Below are 17,721 nucleotides of genomic sequence, written 5' to 3'. Positions count from 1 at the left end.
TAGTTGCCACCACAAAAGGGCATCAAATTTAAAGTTTTATTAGTATTTGAGGGATCAATTTACAAGAGATACATGCCTTAGAGCTCATCTCTATTCTCTAGAGGTTGTAAAATCAGATCTCTATTGTCTCACGAGATAATATGTACACCTGAAACTAGATTTGATAAATATTAATAGTATTTTCCTAGACAATACCTGGTAGTTTTAATATAAAACTCAGATCCCTTCAAAAATAAAATAATATATATATATATATATATATAACAGATTTATAGAGGATTGTTCTTTTAAACATCATGACAATATCTCTAAATAATATTCTTTAACATTTGCATATGTCTGTATTCTAATTCCTAAACCACGACTACTCATGTCCTGGATAAATTATTAAAACCTGATGATAGATCTTGATCCAATGTGACTTCATATCCACTAAGAATCGATTTATTATATAAATTCTGGATCATGATGATATGATCTACGAAATAAATATAGAAGATGATATGTTTCCACCTATCTTTCTGTAGTACCTATTAGGCAGAAAATTAGTTGAGAAGTTAACCTAAAGAGTAAATAACCTTGTACTCATTCATCAATGACGTTCTAATTGGTACTGAAGTCTAAAGTCTAACTTGACTTTGTCACAGAACATGACAAAGGAATGTGGGAGGCTACAACCAACTGACCAAAGTGACTACAACTACCACCCTGATTGACCAACTGATAAAAAAGAAGTTAACTGATCAATCTTCCAAGTTGGTCAGTTTACAGGATATCAGAAACACCAGAGCAGACTTAACTCAGCCAATTTAGTTGAACCCTGGCGCAGGAGACCAGGAGTAGGAAGACCAGGCAGCATGGCACTGTCAACCTTGGCGTGCTGCCGTGCTCTTTGCACAGGTTCTTTATTATATATTTTTGTTTGTGTGCGTGAAACTATGTATAAGACATGAACCTAATATTTTAGAGTTGTGTTGCTTGGTTAAGATTAGGAAATGATGTCTAACGTATCTGTTATCTTCCTAGAAACACCTCCCTACATCTATGACTATTGAAAAATTTGGCTCTACTTTTTTTAGTCCAACCGTCGAAGCATACGTATCTTGATTCTTGACCATATCAATCATTATCAGTGTTTTTTTTTTCCTTTAGTAATCGGTATCATGGTTTTTAATGTAAACACAGTTCACCTCTACCCCATTAAAACAAAAGGCCTATGAAGTGACAAACCTACAAAGAAAATCACATTTCAATTGTGCTTGAAAAAGCTCAAACACATACAAGAAGCCATAATTGTCCAAACAAAAAAGAAAAGAAAGAAAAACAAGAATGCATATTTTGAAAACAAGAATCCACTGTTATTACTCGAACAAAACAAGTTTTGCATAATTATACAAACATATCATATACTTGAATTTGTCAGTATGAAGGTTCCTGTGTTTGTATATGCTCAAATTAATCACATAGACCCAGTTTCTCCAAAAGCAGGTAGGTAGGTTCATCCAACCTGAGTTCCATACCTATCAGCAAACAGACATATGCTATACGTATAGATGGCTACAATATATTATGTATTAAAGCCATATGAGAATGGCACACAATAAATATGGGGGTTGCTGATGAAGAGTAAAATCTCTACAGAAGCTTATGTTCTAGAAAGGGGGAAAGAATACCAATGCACCCGGTGAGAGAGATGCGTGGTCGAGCTATTAAGGTTCCTTTACTGCATTCTTTGGCACATTATCAACAACAGACAGCCCACTCTCCGAAGCAATTACTGCGGTGCATCTGTGATTCAACAAAAACAAGAAAGGAGGAATTAGTTGTATACCAATACGTAATTAGCACTCCAACGTATTAAACATGATACTTATGGAAAATGAAGTTTTTTTTACAAGTAAATATAGGATCTCTAATTATAAACACAAGAATGTAACAAGAATTTGAGATGTCTATATGGACTCACTAGTCACAAGATGTAACTCAGTAAGTGGCAGTATCTATTTATTTAACTTTTCTAATTTCTTGTAGAGTTGTAGTTGAATGCCCTCCTGGAAACTAAAATATGCTTTGCGATTTGAAAATCCCAATAAGATAATCTTTGAAAATGTCTTTCATTCTTGTTTTGGAAAAAAGTATAGACATGATATATGACTATTAAACCACAGAATCAAAACTTTAGCTTTATGATATGAACCTGCATAACTACTTTCATGTAAATCTTAATCTCCGGCATTGAACAGTTAAATATAAAATAGCTACCATCTAACCTAGTACAAGCATCAGTGCATCACTCCTTTGCATTTAAGAAGAGTGATGCTGTTATGTTCATGTATAAAGCAAAAGGCATGTTCAGCTCTGTAAAAGCAAAGGTAATAGGGATAAAAAAACTTAACGGGAACTTGGAAATGATTCCATGCTCTATGACTCCATCAATATTATCAAGGCTCATTGATACTTCAGCTACAATTGAAATTCAGAAGAGACATCCAAACTTGTCGTCAACTATGGAAGCATATATTAAAACAAGAAAATGCCAAAAGACCTACCAAGGCTTAGAATTGGAGATGTAAATATGACATCAATAACGTTATGGCCTTCTCTGGTGACTAGAGGGAACTGACCACCATGAGGCCCTGCCAGCCCAACTGAGGGTCTCCTCCAGAGCTTCAGAGGGATTAGAAGGAAATCCAATTAGAAAAGACGAGAGTAATTTGACAATATCAATCTAGCTCCTTTCTCTCATGAACAATTTCTAACTGTGATTTGCATGTGCTTCATAAATGGAAGGCTGGAAACTAGCAATACTAAAAATCTGATGGTATCCATTCTATTAGTACCCAAGACTTACATTGCAAAAGTATTTCTACAACTTCCTGAACATAATCACTGTACTTGTGCGCAAACCACCATAATCCACACGATGTTGCAAGAGCGTCTACAATTTCTTGAGAATAAACACAGAGAGCGTGTGGAAACACCATGGTCCACATGATGTTGCCAGCTGCTTTTTCATCTTTTATGATTCTTTATAATGCAAGATTTGTCGAATGAGGGCTTAGTAAAAGAGAAAGCTGGTTACTGGTTATGAAGGGCGGAACACTCTTTATGTAGGAACTAGAAGATTAGAAGATTAGAAGATTAGAGCTACATCTTGTTATTCACAACTATTTTCATCTTGAAAAATAAAAGTATTTTTCTTTTGGTTTGTAAGTATTGCACACCGCTTATTCACCATTGGTACTTCCTAGCTAGGAGACCCTGAAAAATTCTTATATAGAGAACTAATTTGAGATAAATCACCTGTTTACTGAGACAGTGGCAAGTGCTTAGGTTCCTATTATAAAATGTAATCGATTAAGGTAATATAAAATAAAATACTGAAATAGTGACTTCACAGTATAGAAGCAGACCTCTGCATCACCTAAAAACAGGTCATCAATCTCTTCAGCAGTTTCCATCCAGTTTACCTGAAAATTACTTTGACTGTATAGAAAATCATTCTTATTCTGGTTTGTTAAAATCTTGACTGAAAGAGATTTTGAGCATAGCCACTTACAGGATTTACCAGAACTGGAATAGAGCCATCCATACCACATTTATACTGGTTTTCTCTGACTATGAAGACAAGTTTATTGGCTGCGTTCAATATAGTCTGCCAACAAAAAGAAACAAAAAGTGTGGGCTAAATCATAAGAAACATAACTCTGATATATCAATTTATCCAAGTTAAAATAAATGTGAAATAACTTGCACTGCTAGAGAACTTTGCCGAGCAATGACTTGAATTTAGAACACCCTATATATTATAGGCAATATTATCATAAATCACCTTCTCTTGGATTATAGACTCCTCACCCTGCGATCTTGTTCTCCCAATGACAGCAATAAGTGTCCTTTCTTCTATTATATCAGCATCATCAAATGCAAAATCAATCTACAAAAAAGTAAGTTAAAAATGATAATCTACTAAGGTATAATTTTAGGGGGAATCTTATATTGAACACACTGAAGGTGGTGGAAAGCACACTGATCAAGAAAATGTCTAATAATATATGTACGAACTAGATAGCTAGAATATCATTTTTTTTCATTTTCAATTTTTATGTCGTGAACTCGTGATAATTTCAGAGTTGTTCAATACAAGTGTAACTTTTTCTTTTCTCGAATCAAAAGGGGAATGTATAGACATGACAATTACTGGGGTGTTTTCTGGATTAACAGACAAGTACAAGTGCACCATCCTCGAAAGCATAATATAATACAGAAAAATATAAATGAAAATGGAAATTTTCAGATGATTAGAATCTGTACACACTCGAGAACTATCCTCATAATGACCCAACGGAATTCCTGCCTTTGCCGCCTCATTTGCAGATGCTACTGACCTGCAAAAGGAAAAGCAATACTCCTTTATGATAGATGGAGGGGGTGGGAAAGAAAAGAAAGCACGACCACCCTTCGTAGGATTAGAGTCTGACTCTAGTTCCACTTGGTATTTTATATAACTGAATACCAAGTTCAATATATATTGTGCTGAAATACCAAGTTCAATATATTTCTAGGACATCAATAGTCACTTGCAGTATTTTATAAACTTCAGAAGGAGCCCAAGAATCATATGCAGAACAAACGGAGACAAAAAGATGACTGTAAATTCCTAATAAGATCGACGAGGTGAAAGAATGCATACTTACATCGGTATCCCCACTATGTCCTTAAAAGCACCAGCTCCAAGTTGCAGACCTATATACTGCATGGCCATACCAGAAGCTATACCAGACCCTAGCCCAATCACCATACCACTCTTAATATAGTTATCCACCTAGAAATTCAAATATGAATCTTCCTTCAATTAGTTCCTACATATACAAAGCATCCAGACATCACTAAAGCAAGACAAAAATAAATAGAGATAACTGTTGTCAGTCTTTCATAATTTCGTTATTCATGCTTCTTCCTGGCTAAACTAGCCAGCTATAGTTTCAATTAATCCAGCCACAGTTACAAGCTATATCTCCAAATTCAACCAGAAAGCCATGAATACTGTGATCTCACAATAGAAATGTCATAATTCTGTCATATATGTAACTTCTTGTCCACAGCCAAATAGCTTAAAGTCTTAAACACTATTATAGCATAAAAACTGCAAAGTTTCCTGCTTTCACTTTCTCCATGTTCTAATTGCTAGCAAAGCTTCAGACCTTACTCACAAATCACAACAAAGATCAATCTTTTAACTCTAAAAAAGTGTTATACACCCCTAAAATCATTATCAACAACAGTAACGCTCCCATATACTCAAAAAATTTAAATGAACCCAACATGAAAGCAAAGCAGAAGTATTGAAACTCATACAGTGTAATGGGCTGCTTGGAAGAGAGCAGAGCCATCAGCAAGACTGGACCCACTAATCTTCAGAGAATGGGTTCTTCTTCTAGTACAGAAGGCTCTTCTTCCTCTGGCATTTGACAAAGTGAGAGATGAATGCAGGGGATTTGGTGAAGCTATTGCTATGGCTGCCATTGCCAATAACATCCTCACTCACTCAAAAACTGGATAAACTTTTCAACTCTTCAATTGGCGCCCCAAACTTTGATCAGTTCAGATATACCTATCACTTTCAATTCAGCACCAGTGAAACTGTGGGCCTAGACTGATGTTGTATATGGGCTCATAACCTAGTCTTTCTGTTTGTAAATCGCTTCACCTGAGCTCATCTTCGACCCGAAATACTAAAAATAGTCTCAAGACTAAAATGTTAATTCTGAAAAGTTAAATTATCGTGACATCAACCGTCTCTAACTTATATGTCTAAATTTTTAGTCCTAGATTATATTTTAAGATTTGAGGTTGTAAATATTATAATTTTGTATTAGAACCTTATTTCAAGTAAATAAGTTATTTTCATAATTAAAAAATTAGTTCCGACATTGTATTATATATTTAAATTAAAATTATTATTACCTCTCACTTCTCTATTTTAACCACATTTGACGTAATAATATATATTTAAGGGTAAATTCCTTCTATAGTACCTGAGGTATTATGATTTAGACACTTTAAATACCTAATGTTTCAAAGATGACACCTTGGTACCTAAAGTTAGATTTTATGTGACACTTTAATACTTATGTTGACTTTTTTGTTAAATATATATGGTAAAATTGACATTTATATATTATTTATCAAAAATTAAAAATACAAATAGAATTTTTATGGGCTCAAGGCTAATTTCTATCAATTTGTTATTTATCATTTTTGTATTATTTGCGAGAAAATAAACATGAAAATTTTAAGCTTTAATTAAAGATGAAAATTTTGGTTTTTTTTAGGAAATCTATAATTTATGATTTAAATACCCACGAGAATGCTTTTAATTAATTAAATAAACCTTGCAGAGTAATTTTGTTAGACGATTGAATTTCATAAACATAAAACTGACTTATACTATCAATATGACCTAAAAATATTAACTTAAATACATAAAACGATTAATATTGGAGGATAATGAACACATAAAACTCGTATTTTTTTTAAATATATACTTAAATGTCTATTTTACCCTCTCATTAGTCAACATGAGTACTAACGTGTCGTATAAAACCTAACTTCATGTATCAAACTGTCATCTTTGAAACAATATGTACCAAAGTATCCAATTGGTCATACCTCAAGTGCTATAGAAGGAATTTACCCTAAATTTAACAAAATAAAAAAAATGAAGCAATGACATTGTGAACTTATCTACCTCAAAAGTAGCCGTTTGCTTCAACTAGAAAGAAAATAGTTGTTTGCTTCATAAATGTATCAACAAAATACTCATTCCAATAATAATAATAAAAAATATATATATATATATATAGTGAGGTTGTATAGATTATTTTCTTGGAATAGAGAAATATAGTGAGGTTGACATATATATATATTATTCTTTTAATCCATTTTTTTAATTTTAATCCTCAACATTTTTATTAATCAATTAAAATTAAAATTAATTGTATTAATCATCAAAATTAAAGTTAATTATTTTAATCATTAAATTTTAAATTAACTGTATTAATAAAAATACATAATTAAAATTAAATGTAGTTGATAATGAAAATTAGATGTGGATGATCTATTGAATAAACAAAAAAAATTAAAACCTACTCAAAGGACTAAATAGCCCTTAACAATATTTTTTAGCCCTCACCTAATGTCTTTTAGCCCTTTAACTTGAGTGGATTGGAAATGACCTAAGGCTCTTAGTAGGTTAAACTGTTAAAGCTTATTAGCTTATACCGGACAAAATGTTGGTAACAAGTTACCCACAATGTGATAGTCATGTTTTGTTCTTTGCACTAAGAATCAAACTATCAAAGTCGTTATTCTTACTTCGATTGAATTGAGGACTCTACTAAATTAGCAGATACCAGATGTTTGTGCCAACTGCCAACTTTTCTGCTGAATATGTGAAATGAAAGAGGATTGCAAAAGTTAGATATGGCACCAGTCTTTCTCTGGTAGTACAATAGTACTCGACCACAATCATTTGTATCCTCCATATAGATTAGATGGTGTGAATGAGCAACGGTTGAGTGGTAGACATGTTGTTTTTTCCTTTTGATTTTGTCACATGGAGAAGGTCATGATTTAGACTCCAAAAGAGAATGATCCTAAAGATTGTAGGAATCAGGTTCTTTTGGCACAATGGAGGACACCATGAACTTCCAACGACTATTAAAATAGAACCATCATGGTTTCTAAAAGCAGAGCAGTACCAGCCCTACTGGCATATGGGACGATAGTCACGGTACAGAAATGTATGGGACACCAGAAGCTCTCTGTGTATTTCGCTTGTTATAAGGGCTAGCAAGACACTGCAAATTGAATCGAGCATAATATGTTTGTCGTTAATGTCATTCCAATAACCATAAGAAAGCATAAACGACTTAATCTATTGTTTTAACAAGTCATTTTATAGCTCTTATGACAATTGTATCACGTCACATGTCTGACTTACCGTGTTAAAATCTAAAAAACTAAAATTTTAACTCCGGATATCTTTAGTAAGTAACGACACACACTTTGAGTGCTGATCAGAATAAGTTTGATATAGTTGAAGTCCCCTAACGGCCTGACTGAAGAAGCTACTCGTCGGTGACACAGAGAAATGGGTGATGGGGAAGAAGACAATAGTAAACCTTGGAATAGAAGTCGCAGTCAGGTTCACATATGGTACTCAAACACCCTAGACTACTCAATACACCACCGTCCCACAACACCCCCACCCACCCAACCAAACCAAAGGAGTCTCTCTCCCCATTTTCGCACACTCACGGGTGACCTTATAAAAAATTATAACGTTGGAACAAGTAGACAACCCAAAGCAAAGCTCCAAACCAGAGAAGCTTGACCCATCATGACCACCATCATCCAGGTTCTATGAGAAAAAAAGAAAAAGAAAAGACAATGAAGCTTGAAGATCCCATTTTTAGCAACCATTTTCATCTGGTATTTGCAGTTTTCCACATATACTGATATTATTTCCTAATCAATGAAAATAATACTCAGTAGGTACCACCGTACCAATATACTAAAAGTTTAGAACAAAGATTGATTCACAGTACATAAATTTTTCCAATACATTATGCAGACTACTTTTATACAATAACATGTCAATGATTAATGCTACATCGAGTCTGTTTGGCTTTGAATTAATCTCCGATTACCAAACTATCTACCTAAAGTATGGATTTAGTATTGATACAAAACTTTTACAGCAAAACCACTACAGCAGATGAGTTTTGTATATTTAGATGTCTAGTCACAAACTCACAATGTCCAAAAATGGTGCAGGAATATATGTTCTTAGCCTAAAGACCATATACCGTTGAGATAATAAGAACAAAACAAGAGAAAAAAAAAACGTTCATATTTCTCAATGCTGAAGCCTTTTGTATTTTCCCACTTTGCTTGATAATAAACTAAACGTTCAAATGGCACAGCACCCAACAAAGTGTGTTGCAGATTCTCAGTGCTCCAGATATTAATACTGCCTCTGCCTTCACTCTGCTTCTTTACTCTCTCTCTCTCTCTCTGTCTGCACCCAAAACAAAAAAGAAAGAAAAAGAAGGAAGGAAAAGGGTTCATTTTTCACAGTAAATGAAGGCTGCTTTCATCACTCAGATCACTTCTTATCTGTGAAGAGTTCTCTTTCACACCCTTGTTCACATTGAACTAAAGGGTCTCTCTGGTTTTGTAGTTCTTCTTCTTCTTCTTCAAACTGCAAATGTTGCTGTAAAGCAGCTTCCTTTTTAGCAAATGGAGCACTTGGGTTGCTGAAAGGCTTGAGCTTTGAGGCGGTTCTGCTCATCTGGGGAAGTTTTTCTTCTGTAGATTTGAAGTTATTGGGATTTGGGGTCTGAAAATGGGAAGAATTCATGGGGCGCATTTGGTGGTGTTGCTTGTTTTGGGGATGGTTATGAGCTCTTGGTGTCAGGATGATGATGATTTTGGTAACAGCTCTGCTGTGTATATTGTCACTCTTAAACAAGCTCCTGTTGCTCATTACTTGGGTGAAGCTAGAAAGAACAGTCAAGGTTTGAATGGGGATACTGAGAGGTTGAGCATTCACAAACCAAGGTAGTTTTTCTTCTCTTCAATTTCGAAGCTTTACTTAAGAGTCTGAAATTACATTGATTTGATATTGTTTTTCTCTGTTTAATATACAGCTTACTGGTTTTTCGATTGTGATCCAAGTAGAGCTAGTACTATTTAGAATTGTTGAATTTTATTTCCACCTGTGATTTGGACACCTGAAAATAAGTATTCAATTGGGGAGAAATTGATTTGGGCTCTTGCACAGGGTTGTGTGATGGGTTGGGCTTAGTTTTGCTATCAGCTGTTGTTATATAAGAAGTTAAGAACTTGAATTATAGATGTAATAAAAACATTCTGCACTTGCTTCAATGTCCCAATCATGGGGTCTTTTGTTGATTGTTTTAGTATGCTGTCTGTACGAATTGTTTTGTTATGTTCATGAGGAAAATTGTACTGATCATATTGTCCTTCACCCAGTATAGGGGTAGTGCCTTAATCATGTTCAAGTTATATCCTTTTTCGTAATTATTGTGCAAAATTCATATGTTTATTTTCTTTTCCTTTTCCATATCCTCCTGTAAAATTCCATTGTTTCCTTTTTGTGTCTAATTATCTGATGAATTCAGGCTGTTTGTATCATTAGGACCCTTAACTTGATTGATGATGGTTTATTGGTTTTACATGATTTTGATTTAGGTCTGTAAATATCTCAAGGACGGATCCTAAGTATGGCTCATACATTGCTCGAGTTCATGATTCATTATTGAGGAGGACGTTGAGAGGGGAGAAATATCTGAAGCTTTACAGCTACCACTACTCGATTAATGGTTTCGCTGTGCTTGTTACCCCAGATCAGGTATATTACCAGCATAACACTATTAGTGAAACAACTATTATCATATTTTTTCATAGTTATTATGATCTATACAGCTGTGTGCTCTAAATTTGAATTATGAATGATCACCTTCACATCTTCTTGTAAAATGGAACATTATTCGGATTTTAGTGAAAAGATGCACTGAAACAACTTCCTAACCGGGTGACATTTTGTGAATAGGTTAATAAGCTTTCCAGGAGGAGAGAAGTAGCAAATGTGGTTCTGGACTTCTCCGTTAGAACTGCAACAACCCATACTCCTCAATTCTTGGGATTACCACAAGGAGCATGGGTCCAAGGAGGTGGATTTAAATCAGCTGGAGAAGGGGTTGTGATTGGTTTTATTGATACTGGCATTGATCCAACACACAGTAGTTTTGCTGATAATTCTAAACATCCATATCCAGTTCCGGCTCATTTCTCGGGCGTATGTGAGGTTACTCGAGATTTTCCATCTGGTTCATGCAATAGGAAGCTTCTAGCGGCCCGCCACTTTGCAGCATCTGCTATAACCAGGGGTGTTTTTAATATATCCCAGGACTATGCTTCTCCTTTTGATGGTGATGGCCATGGAACGTGAGTTTCCTTAATTTCCCAAAGAAAAAGTAGTAAACCAGTACACCATGGAAAGTTTGAAATGTTTATATGGCTTTAATTTACATTTTCAGGGCAGCATGTAGTTTTTGATGATAATTAAACAACAGACGCAGAATCTTGATAATTGCTATGCAAGATGATATGTAAAAGTGTCTGCTTTCATGTGGCTAGCTTCCATTTTAAAAGGTAGTTGATGGATCTCAATATGAATTTACAGGCACACTGCTTCCATTGCTGCAGGGAACCATGGAATTCCCGTTGTTGTTGCTGGGCATCAGTTTGGACACGCTAGTGGGATGGCTCCTCGATCACAGTAATTAATCTAGATCTGAGTCTCGTAGTATATTCTTGTTATGTTAAATGTTGCTGGAACAATTAGATACACGGTCATCTTTTCCCTTTCCTCTCTTTGGCCTTTTTTCTGTATGGTTGAATTGTGAGTATATTTGGTTATACTATCTTGATCACTTGCCTATTTATTCCAGCATTGCTGTTTACAAGGCACTGTACAAAAGCTTTGGAGGCTTTGCTGCTGATGTTGTTGCTGCAATAGACCAGGTACCTGCGATATGGCATTTCTGAAGACTAATCTATCAAACAGCTAATGAATCTTCACTGGTGTTCTTAACCAAAACGGGAAAACTATAATCTATTTGCATTCCAGGCTGCTCAGGATGGAGTTGACATTATAAGCTTATCAATCACTCCCAATAGACGTCCTCCCGGAGTTGCAACCTTTTTCAACCCCATAGATATGGCATCACTATCAGCCGTCAAGGCTGGTATATTTGTTGTCCAAGCAGCAGGAAATACGGGACCATCACCAAAAAGCATGTCTTCGTACAGTCCATGGATCTTCACCGTTGGTTCTGCTTCTCATGACAGAACCTACAGCAACTCTATAACACTTGGCAACAACGTCACCATTCCTGGAGTAGGACTTGCACGTAAGTTTGTTCGCTGCTGCTTATTGCTCAATTTCTGTTCTTTCCCCATAGGATCATTTAACAACAGTATTCATGCACTTTTCATTCTTGTGAACTGATAGACTGGGTCACTACTCTTAATGAAACTAGGTCCACTAGGCATAGGTCCATCATATGGTGTGACAGCGTGAGCATCTATATTTGGATCTTCTGTGAAATACAATGAGTGATTGGTCACTAATATGTAAATGTTCTGAGATTTTGAAGTGATTTTATTTCTTTCTCCAAGGCTCATATATTTTTTCTATTAAAAATTCTCAGCAAGTTAGGGGGAGGAATCGGAGGATGTCTAAAATAATGAATCTTGTAGCCTACATTATATGCTAGTGATTGTTGAAAGCTACAGTACTGGTGCATCATAGAGCATAACTTTCTATACATGTAGCAGTATCAGGTGTGTTATTTAGAATAAAGTAGATGACGTGGTCAAATTAGAGGCAGAATCAGAGTTTATTATGAAAAAACACTGCTAATTATGTATATATACAATTGAAAATAACGCATAACTTTCTATATTTGTGTGTGCGTACGTGTGCTTGTGTATGTATATGTATATATTGAAAGTTGATATGTTTGGTAGCTGATGCTGTGTGATTTTATCTCTGTTTTTGACCTTGGAGATAACCTTGATTTAGTAAATACTAAACTTGGTTCCTTTCACCAACTAAATGTCACTAGCAGATTGATCCTTACACAAACATATGTTAAGTTATTAAATAATAGAGCTGTACAATCCCCACTTCATACATAGACTTAACAAAGTCACTTCAATATTAGTCCTGATCCTTAAGTAGCCAGTTTTATGCATGAAAGCTGTAATTGTATCCATAATCTTGCCAGAGTTTAACGTTTTAGACATGTCGTTGCCATCTCAAGTATGACATTACTAATCTGTTCCTTGAGATTATCTTATCTTCATGCATGACATTGCAACTTGCATGTGAAATCGTGAACCATGACTGCAACCAGTTAAAATGAAGGTGAACCTAATGAGTGTCTGTTTCTGTTTCAGCCGCTACACAGAATGATACCAGTTACACACTGGTTTCTGCAATACATGCTTTGAATAATGATACAACAGTTACAGATGACATGTATGTAAGTGAATGCCAAGACTCGAGTAACTTCAATCAGGATCTGGTCCAGGGTAACCTTTTGATTTGCAGCTACTCAATTCGATTTGTGCTTGGAATGTCCACAATACAGCAAGCCTTACAGACAGCGCAAAACTTAAGTGCAGTTGGTGTGGTTTTTTATATGGATTCTTTTATGATCGGTTTTCAGCTCAACCCAACACCAATGAAATTACCTGGCATCATAATATCTTCCCCGGAGGATTCCAAGGTGTGGTTTTATGTTTATGCATGCACATACATTTGTTTAATCCTTTGTTATCTATAAGTATATTCTATTCAGAGAGTTTAATTGTCAAAATGGATGTTGCTACATGGGCATAGATCTAGAGGGTTGGCAACTCTCTCTCTCTCTCTCTCTCTCAGCATTTTTCTAAGGCTTTACATGTGGCAGGCCTTAATCCAATACTATAATCGTTCCTTGGGGATAGATATCACGACAAAGAAAATTATTAAATTTGGAGCAGTTGCAGCCATTTGTGGTGGTACAAAAGCAAACTATAGTAGTATTTCTCCAAAGGTCATGTATTACTCTGCTAGAGGACCGGATCCAGAAGACAATTCTCTTGATATTGCAGACATAATGAAACCCAATTTGGTAGCTCCTGGAAACTCTATTTGGGCTGCTTGGAGTTCTATGGGCGCAGACTCAGTTGAGTTTCAAGGTAAAATTGCAGACAATTGGTAACAGTTATAGTGATTTATACTCGCACTGAAACTTTGTTGGTTCACAAGTGACAACAAAGCTCTCCTTGTCTTATAAAACAATATTATATAACGTTACGTGTCTATTGACTACCTTTCAGGTGAGAGCTTTGCAATGTTGTCAGGGACAAGTATGGCTGCTCCTCATGTTGCCGGTCTTGCTGCACTGGTTAAGCAGAAGTTTCCCAATTTCAGTCCTTCAGCCATTGCATCCGCCCTTTCAACGTCGGCTTCTCTATATGACAAGACTGGTTGTCCAATAATGGCTCAACGTGCTTATGCCTTTCCAGATCAGAACCAATCTCCAGCAACGCCATTCGACATGGGTAGTGGTTTTGTAAATGCTACAGGAGCACTAAATCCAGGATTGATTTTTGATTCCAGTAAGTTACTCAATCTCTTTCCATAAGTTAGATAACACCCTCATCTTAGAACTTACCTTATTTAGAAATTTATGTGGTTAACCTTATCATGTCTGAAATGCATATGTTATGGTGTAGGTTATGACAATTATATGTCATTTCTTTGTGGCATTAATGGATCAGCTCCTGTGGTTTTGAATTACACTGGTCTGAGCTGTTGGGTTTATAACTCTACTATCAATGCCGGAGACCTGAATTTACCATCTATAACAATAGCAAACCTTAACCAGTCTAGAACTGTTCTAAGAACTGTGATCAACGTTGCTGGAAATGAGAGTTATAGTGTTGGCTGGAGTGCTCCTTTCGGAGTTTCACTTAAAGTGTCTCCATCACATTTTTACATTGCTAGTGGGGAGACACAGGTATTGAGTGTATTCTTCAATGCTACGAGCAACAACACTGCTGCTAGCTATGGAAGGATAGGATTGTTTGGCAATCAAGGTCATGTTGTCAATATTCCTTTGTCTGTCATTGTCAAAATCTCATATAATACTACTACCACTAACAGCTAAGGCTTGAGAATGAAGTGCTTTGTTTTTTTCTTTTTGGTTGGCTTTAGTTTTTGCTTGCAAGATGTGATTAACCATTTTTTAATTCGTTATATTGTAAATCTATGATCTTGTAAGATATTGAAGTATCTGTAGTATAGATACAGTGGTAAATTGTACTAATCAACAACGTTTACTCTCTCTCTCTCTCTCTCGCTCTCGCTGTACAAATTTCTTTTTTAATTTCTTTCAAAGCGTGCATAATTGCCATCTTTCTCAGATTTTATTCCTCTATAGTCTATAGAGACTTGGGCAGCATGCAGTAACATACAGTAAACAACTCTGGTAAAATTTAATGACATGCTCTTATATTAACTACCAAGTCTGATCGAGGAATTTATGGTAGTGTCGACGCTGCGCATGCGTGAAAACAAGTGTTGAAGAGACACATGGAAGAATTGGTTAAATATCATGACACATGTAAATCAGCACCAACTGATGCATGGAGATATGGATGGCACTCAATTCAAGCCTTCTCCGACTATATATACCATCACAGCCTCTAAAACTCTGCATTTCTTGTCTCCTCAGTTACTCCTCTTCTCTAATGGGAATAGCTAGGGCACGATCATCAAGGGCCATGCACATTCATTCTGGTAGCTTCCACTTTCAATACCTGTCCAAGTCTTCTTCATAGCTTCATACATATCTTTCTCTATATAACCACTCAAGCTTTGAGCTTTCCATGATGTCCATCAGAATGGCTACTTGCAAAATCGGTTACTTGCGTCTCATTTTCATGTTGAGTTTGATTTTCGCCTTAGATACTCTTCATGTTCAAGCACGTCGCTTACAGTCCGAGACACCAAAACCAACCCAAGAGGAGACTGCTGAAATTGGAAAGGTGATGATGGAGGAGCAGCCTGCAAAAGTTAAGATAGAGTTGGATGAGATGAAGAATCCACCACCTATTCCTGAAATTCCATTAACACCACAAACTCCTGGAAATTTTCCATATACACCCCCATTACCAATTCCCCAACTACCATTTACACCACAAATTCCAGGAAATATTCCATTTCTACCTCCCCCATTTCCATTTCCACAAAACCCATTCACACCGCCAGTTGAGATTCCTAATTTCCCACCACTACCTCCATTTCCTTTCCCATCCATTCCCAACTTCCCACCATTTCCTCCTTTCAACATTCCTAACAATCCCTTCTTCTCTCCTCCTGCATAAGTTTCCCAAGTTAAAATGAACCTGCTTTTGTGTACTCTGTCAGTATAATTGTACCATTTGTACGTGCATGCATGTGCTCATCAAGTTCATGTAGTTCTCTGGATTGTAACCTTAAGTTCTTGAATGGAGTTTAGTAGTTTGCTGTATTTACTGTCCACTTCAATGTAAGAAATCTAACCTTGCACTAGTTGTGTTGTTAAATTCTTGGATCGTTTTCGTGAATAAGTAATTTCAATGCTTGGTCACATTAGATCCTGGCCGCCTAGGTTTACCTATCTAATTAGTAATCTAACCCATTTCAGCGCTGTTTCTCAACTTAATTTGAGTAGTTGCTTGCAGTAAAACATTGTGGTACTAAAAGACTATTTAAGGTTGCTCTTAGTTGTTATAATCTGGAATATTTTGCTTTTGCAAGTTAATTAGGTCCTTTAAATCGTCGATAGTTCAATATTAGTTGAAACAGTGGGGAGGCACAATGCTCGTTGGGAGTCGTCGCCGTCGTCGGCATCGGGAATGACCTTAGCAACAAGTTTCTGTAATGAGACTAATGACCATTAAAGAAACTTATTGCAAGGCCATTCCCGATGCTGAAGAGAATTGTGCGCATTTGTGCCTCCACTTTGTTCAACTATTATCGAACTATAGTCTATACTCTATAGTAATAGAAACAATGAGCCACAAGCCCACAATGTTATGGAAAAATTTAACACGAGTGAATGAGCGCTCTGTTATGTTAAGGAACAATAAGCAACGGTTCCAGACAAATAAAAAAAATGAAGGAACAGTGAGCCACAAAAACAGCTGAAAAGATGGCTATTGTTTATTGTTAAAACTTTGAGGGGCTACATGCAACTCGCTAGATGTAATAGATTTACATCTCCATCAATGAAGTCTAAATCATACTGCTGTTTTGTGTATTCTAGCCAACACAAACACGCATGTACGTAAACAAAGGCTACTTCATGGGGTTGCTGTGATTGCTCCATCGGTTGAAACAGCTGAATCTGAAGCTTTCTTTGCATAGCCTGGTATTGGTGGTATAGCATGAATATAAGGATTATAATAGGGAGGAAAGAAAGGGTTTGGTGGAATTGGAGGCAGTGGAGGTAGTGAGGGTAGTGGAGGTAGTCGAGGAAGTCCAGGAAGTCCTCGAAAAACAGGGTTCGTTGGAATTGGCATGTTATCTTTGAATGTTGGCAGTGGTGGGTTTGGATTTGGAAATGGCATGTGGTCTTGTAATGTTGGCAACGCTGGGTTTGGATTTGGAATCAGCATGTGGTTTTGGAATGTTGGCAGTGCTTGGTTACTTGGCTGGAAAAGTGAGGAAGAGTCGAGTCCTAATTCTTTTGCTAATGACTCTTTTGATTCCGGCAAGAGGCGAGAGGCTAAGCATGCGTGAAAGCTGCAAAGCAATGAAGCAAGGAAGAGCAAGCACATGAAAGTGCTACTGAGACTGTAAGCCATTACAACACTAGGAGATGGTGATCAGAGGATGAGGATTTAAGAAGTTTATATAGGTGTGGAAAGGAGAGAGTGAAGTGTAGTTTGGGTTCATTGTGGTTGGTGCTCATTGCTTGCATGTTACTTCTACCATGAACCTAATACATGAGTCATGCCCATTCCCAATTCCAGACAGCAGAGACAAAAGTGTTTGACTCGACTTTGAAGAAGCAAGAGATGTGTTGG

The 17,721-nt window shown here is 36.2% G+C and overlaps 4 protein-coding genes across 8 annotated transcripts in view; 1 reads left to right on the top strand and 3 right to left on the bottom strand.

The window, feature by feature from the left end:
• The window catches only part of LOC126786688 (alpha-glucosidase-like), a 109,533-nt gene that overhangs the window by 39,115 nt on the left and 52,697 nt on the right, over nucleotides 1-17,721 (bottom strand). Inside the window, exon 1 of one of the 2 annotated variants that reach the window (XM_050512587.1) lies at nucleotides 5,088-5,091. The exons of the other annotated variant lie outside the window; for it this stretch is intronic. The gene's annotated coding sequence lies outside the window, so the exon portion shown is untranslated. Of the gene's footprint in view, nucleotides 1-5,087; nucleotides 5,092-17,721 lie in introns of those variants that run through there. 2 annotated transcript variants of the gene reach the window in all.
• Nucleotides 1,346-5,624, bottom strand: LOC126786697 (probable ribose-5-phosphate isomerase 4, chloroplastic). 4 transcript variants are annotated; one of them, XM_050512600.1, is made up of 10 exons: nucleotides 5,359-5,624; nucleotides 4,698-4,825; nucleotides 4,319-4,388; nucleotides 3,833-3,937; nucleotides 3,560-3,655; nucleotides 3,414-3,470; nucleotides 2,550-2,667; nucleotides 2,397-2,463; nucleotides 1,674-1,788; nucleotides 1,346-1,520 (listed from the first exon to the last, which is right to left on the bottom strand). In XM_050512600.1, exons 1-9 carry the CDS (start codon nucleotides 5,536-5,538, stop codon nucleotides 1,710-1,712), a joined length of 900 nt encoding a protein of 299 aa, XP_050368557.1. In that variant the 5' UTR covers nucleotides 5,539-5,624; the 3' UTR covers nucleotides 1,346-1,520; nucleotides 1,674-1,709. The 4 variants fall into 4 exon arrangements, with proteins under 4 accessions (XP_050368557.1, XP_050368558.1, XP_050368556.1 ...); XM_050512601.1 differs by having other exon boundaries at nucleotides 1,346-1,507; XM_050512599.1 differs by having other exon boundaries at nucleotides 1,346-1,788; nucleotides 5,359-5,623.
• On the top strand, nucleotides 9,085-14,987 carry LOC126786689 (subtilisin-like protease SBT2.2). The gene is made up of 10 exons (XM_050512588.1): nucleotides 9,085-9,627; nucleotides 10,282-10,441; nucleotides 10,643-11,037; nucleotides 11,276-11,371; nucleotides 11,544-11,616; nucleotides 11,723-12,005; nucleotides 13,057-13,388; nucleotides 13,572-13,842; nucleotides 13,984-14,265; nucleotides 14,383-14,987. Exons 1-10 carry the CDS (start codon nucleotides 9,413-9,415, stop codon nucleotides 14,814-14,816), a joined length of 2,541 nt encoding a protein of 846 aa, XP_050368545.1. The 5' UTR covers nucleotides 9,085-9,412; the 3' UTR covers nucleotides 14,817-14,987.
• Nucleotides 15,630-16,332, bottom strand: LOC126786907 (uncharacterized). The gene is made up of 2 exons (XM_050512867.1): nucleotides 16,329-16,332; nucleotides 15,630-16,027 (listed from the first exon to the last, which is right to left on the bottom strand). Exons 1-2 carry the CDS (start codon nucleotides 16,330-16,332, stop codon nucleotides 15,630-15,632), a joined length of 402 nt encoding a protein of 133 aa, XP_050368824.1.

This window comes from Argentina anserina, chromosome 3, assembly GCF_933775445.1.
Source record: "Argentina anserina chromosome 3, drPotAnse1.1, whole genome shotgun sequence".
NCBI classification, from domain to species: domain Eukaryota; kingdom Viridiplantae; phylum Streptophyta; class Magnoliopsida; order Rosales; family Rosaceae; genus Argentina; species Argentina anserina.
The sequence above is the reverse complement of the archived record's forward strand: the minus strand, read 5'-3'. Positions and strand labels throughout refer to the sequence as shown.

Bases quoted from the DNA above. Each gene is read 5' to 3' on its own strand.
- LOC126786697 (XM_050512600.1), bottom strand. From the start codon at position 5,538: ATGTTATTGGCAATGGCAGCCATAGCAATAGCTTCACCAAATCCCCTG. The intron at 3,938-4,318 runs GTGTGTACAGAT...ACTTTTTTGTAG, and splicing joins ATTATGAGGATAGTTCTCGA to ATTGATTTTGCATTTGATGA. The intron at 2,464-2,549 runs GTAGGTCTTTTG...TTTCAATTGTAG, and splicing joins ATCTCCAATTCTAAGCCTTG to CTGAAGTATCAATGAGCCTT.
- LOC126786689 (XM_050512588.1), top strand. From the start codon at position 9,413: ATGGGAAGAATTCATGGGGCGCATTTGGTGGTGTTGCTTGTTTTGGGG. The intron at 11,038-11,275 runs GTGAGTTTCCTT...ATGAATTTACAG, and splicing joins GATGGTGATGGCCATGGAAC to GCACACTGCTTCCATTGCTG. The intron at 13,389-13,571 runs GTGTGGTTTTAT...TACATGTGGCAG, and splicing joins CTTCCCCGGAGGATTCCAAG to GCCTTAATCCAATACTATAA.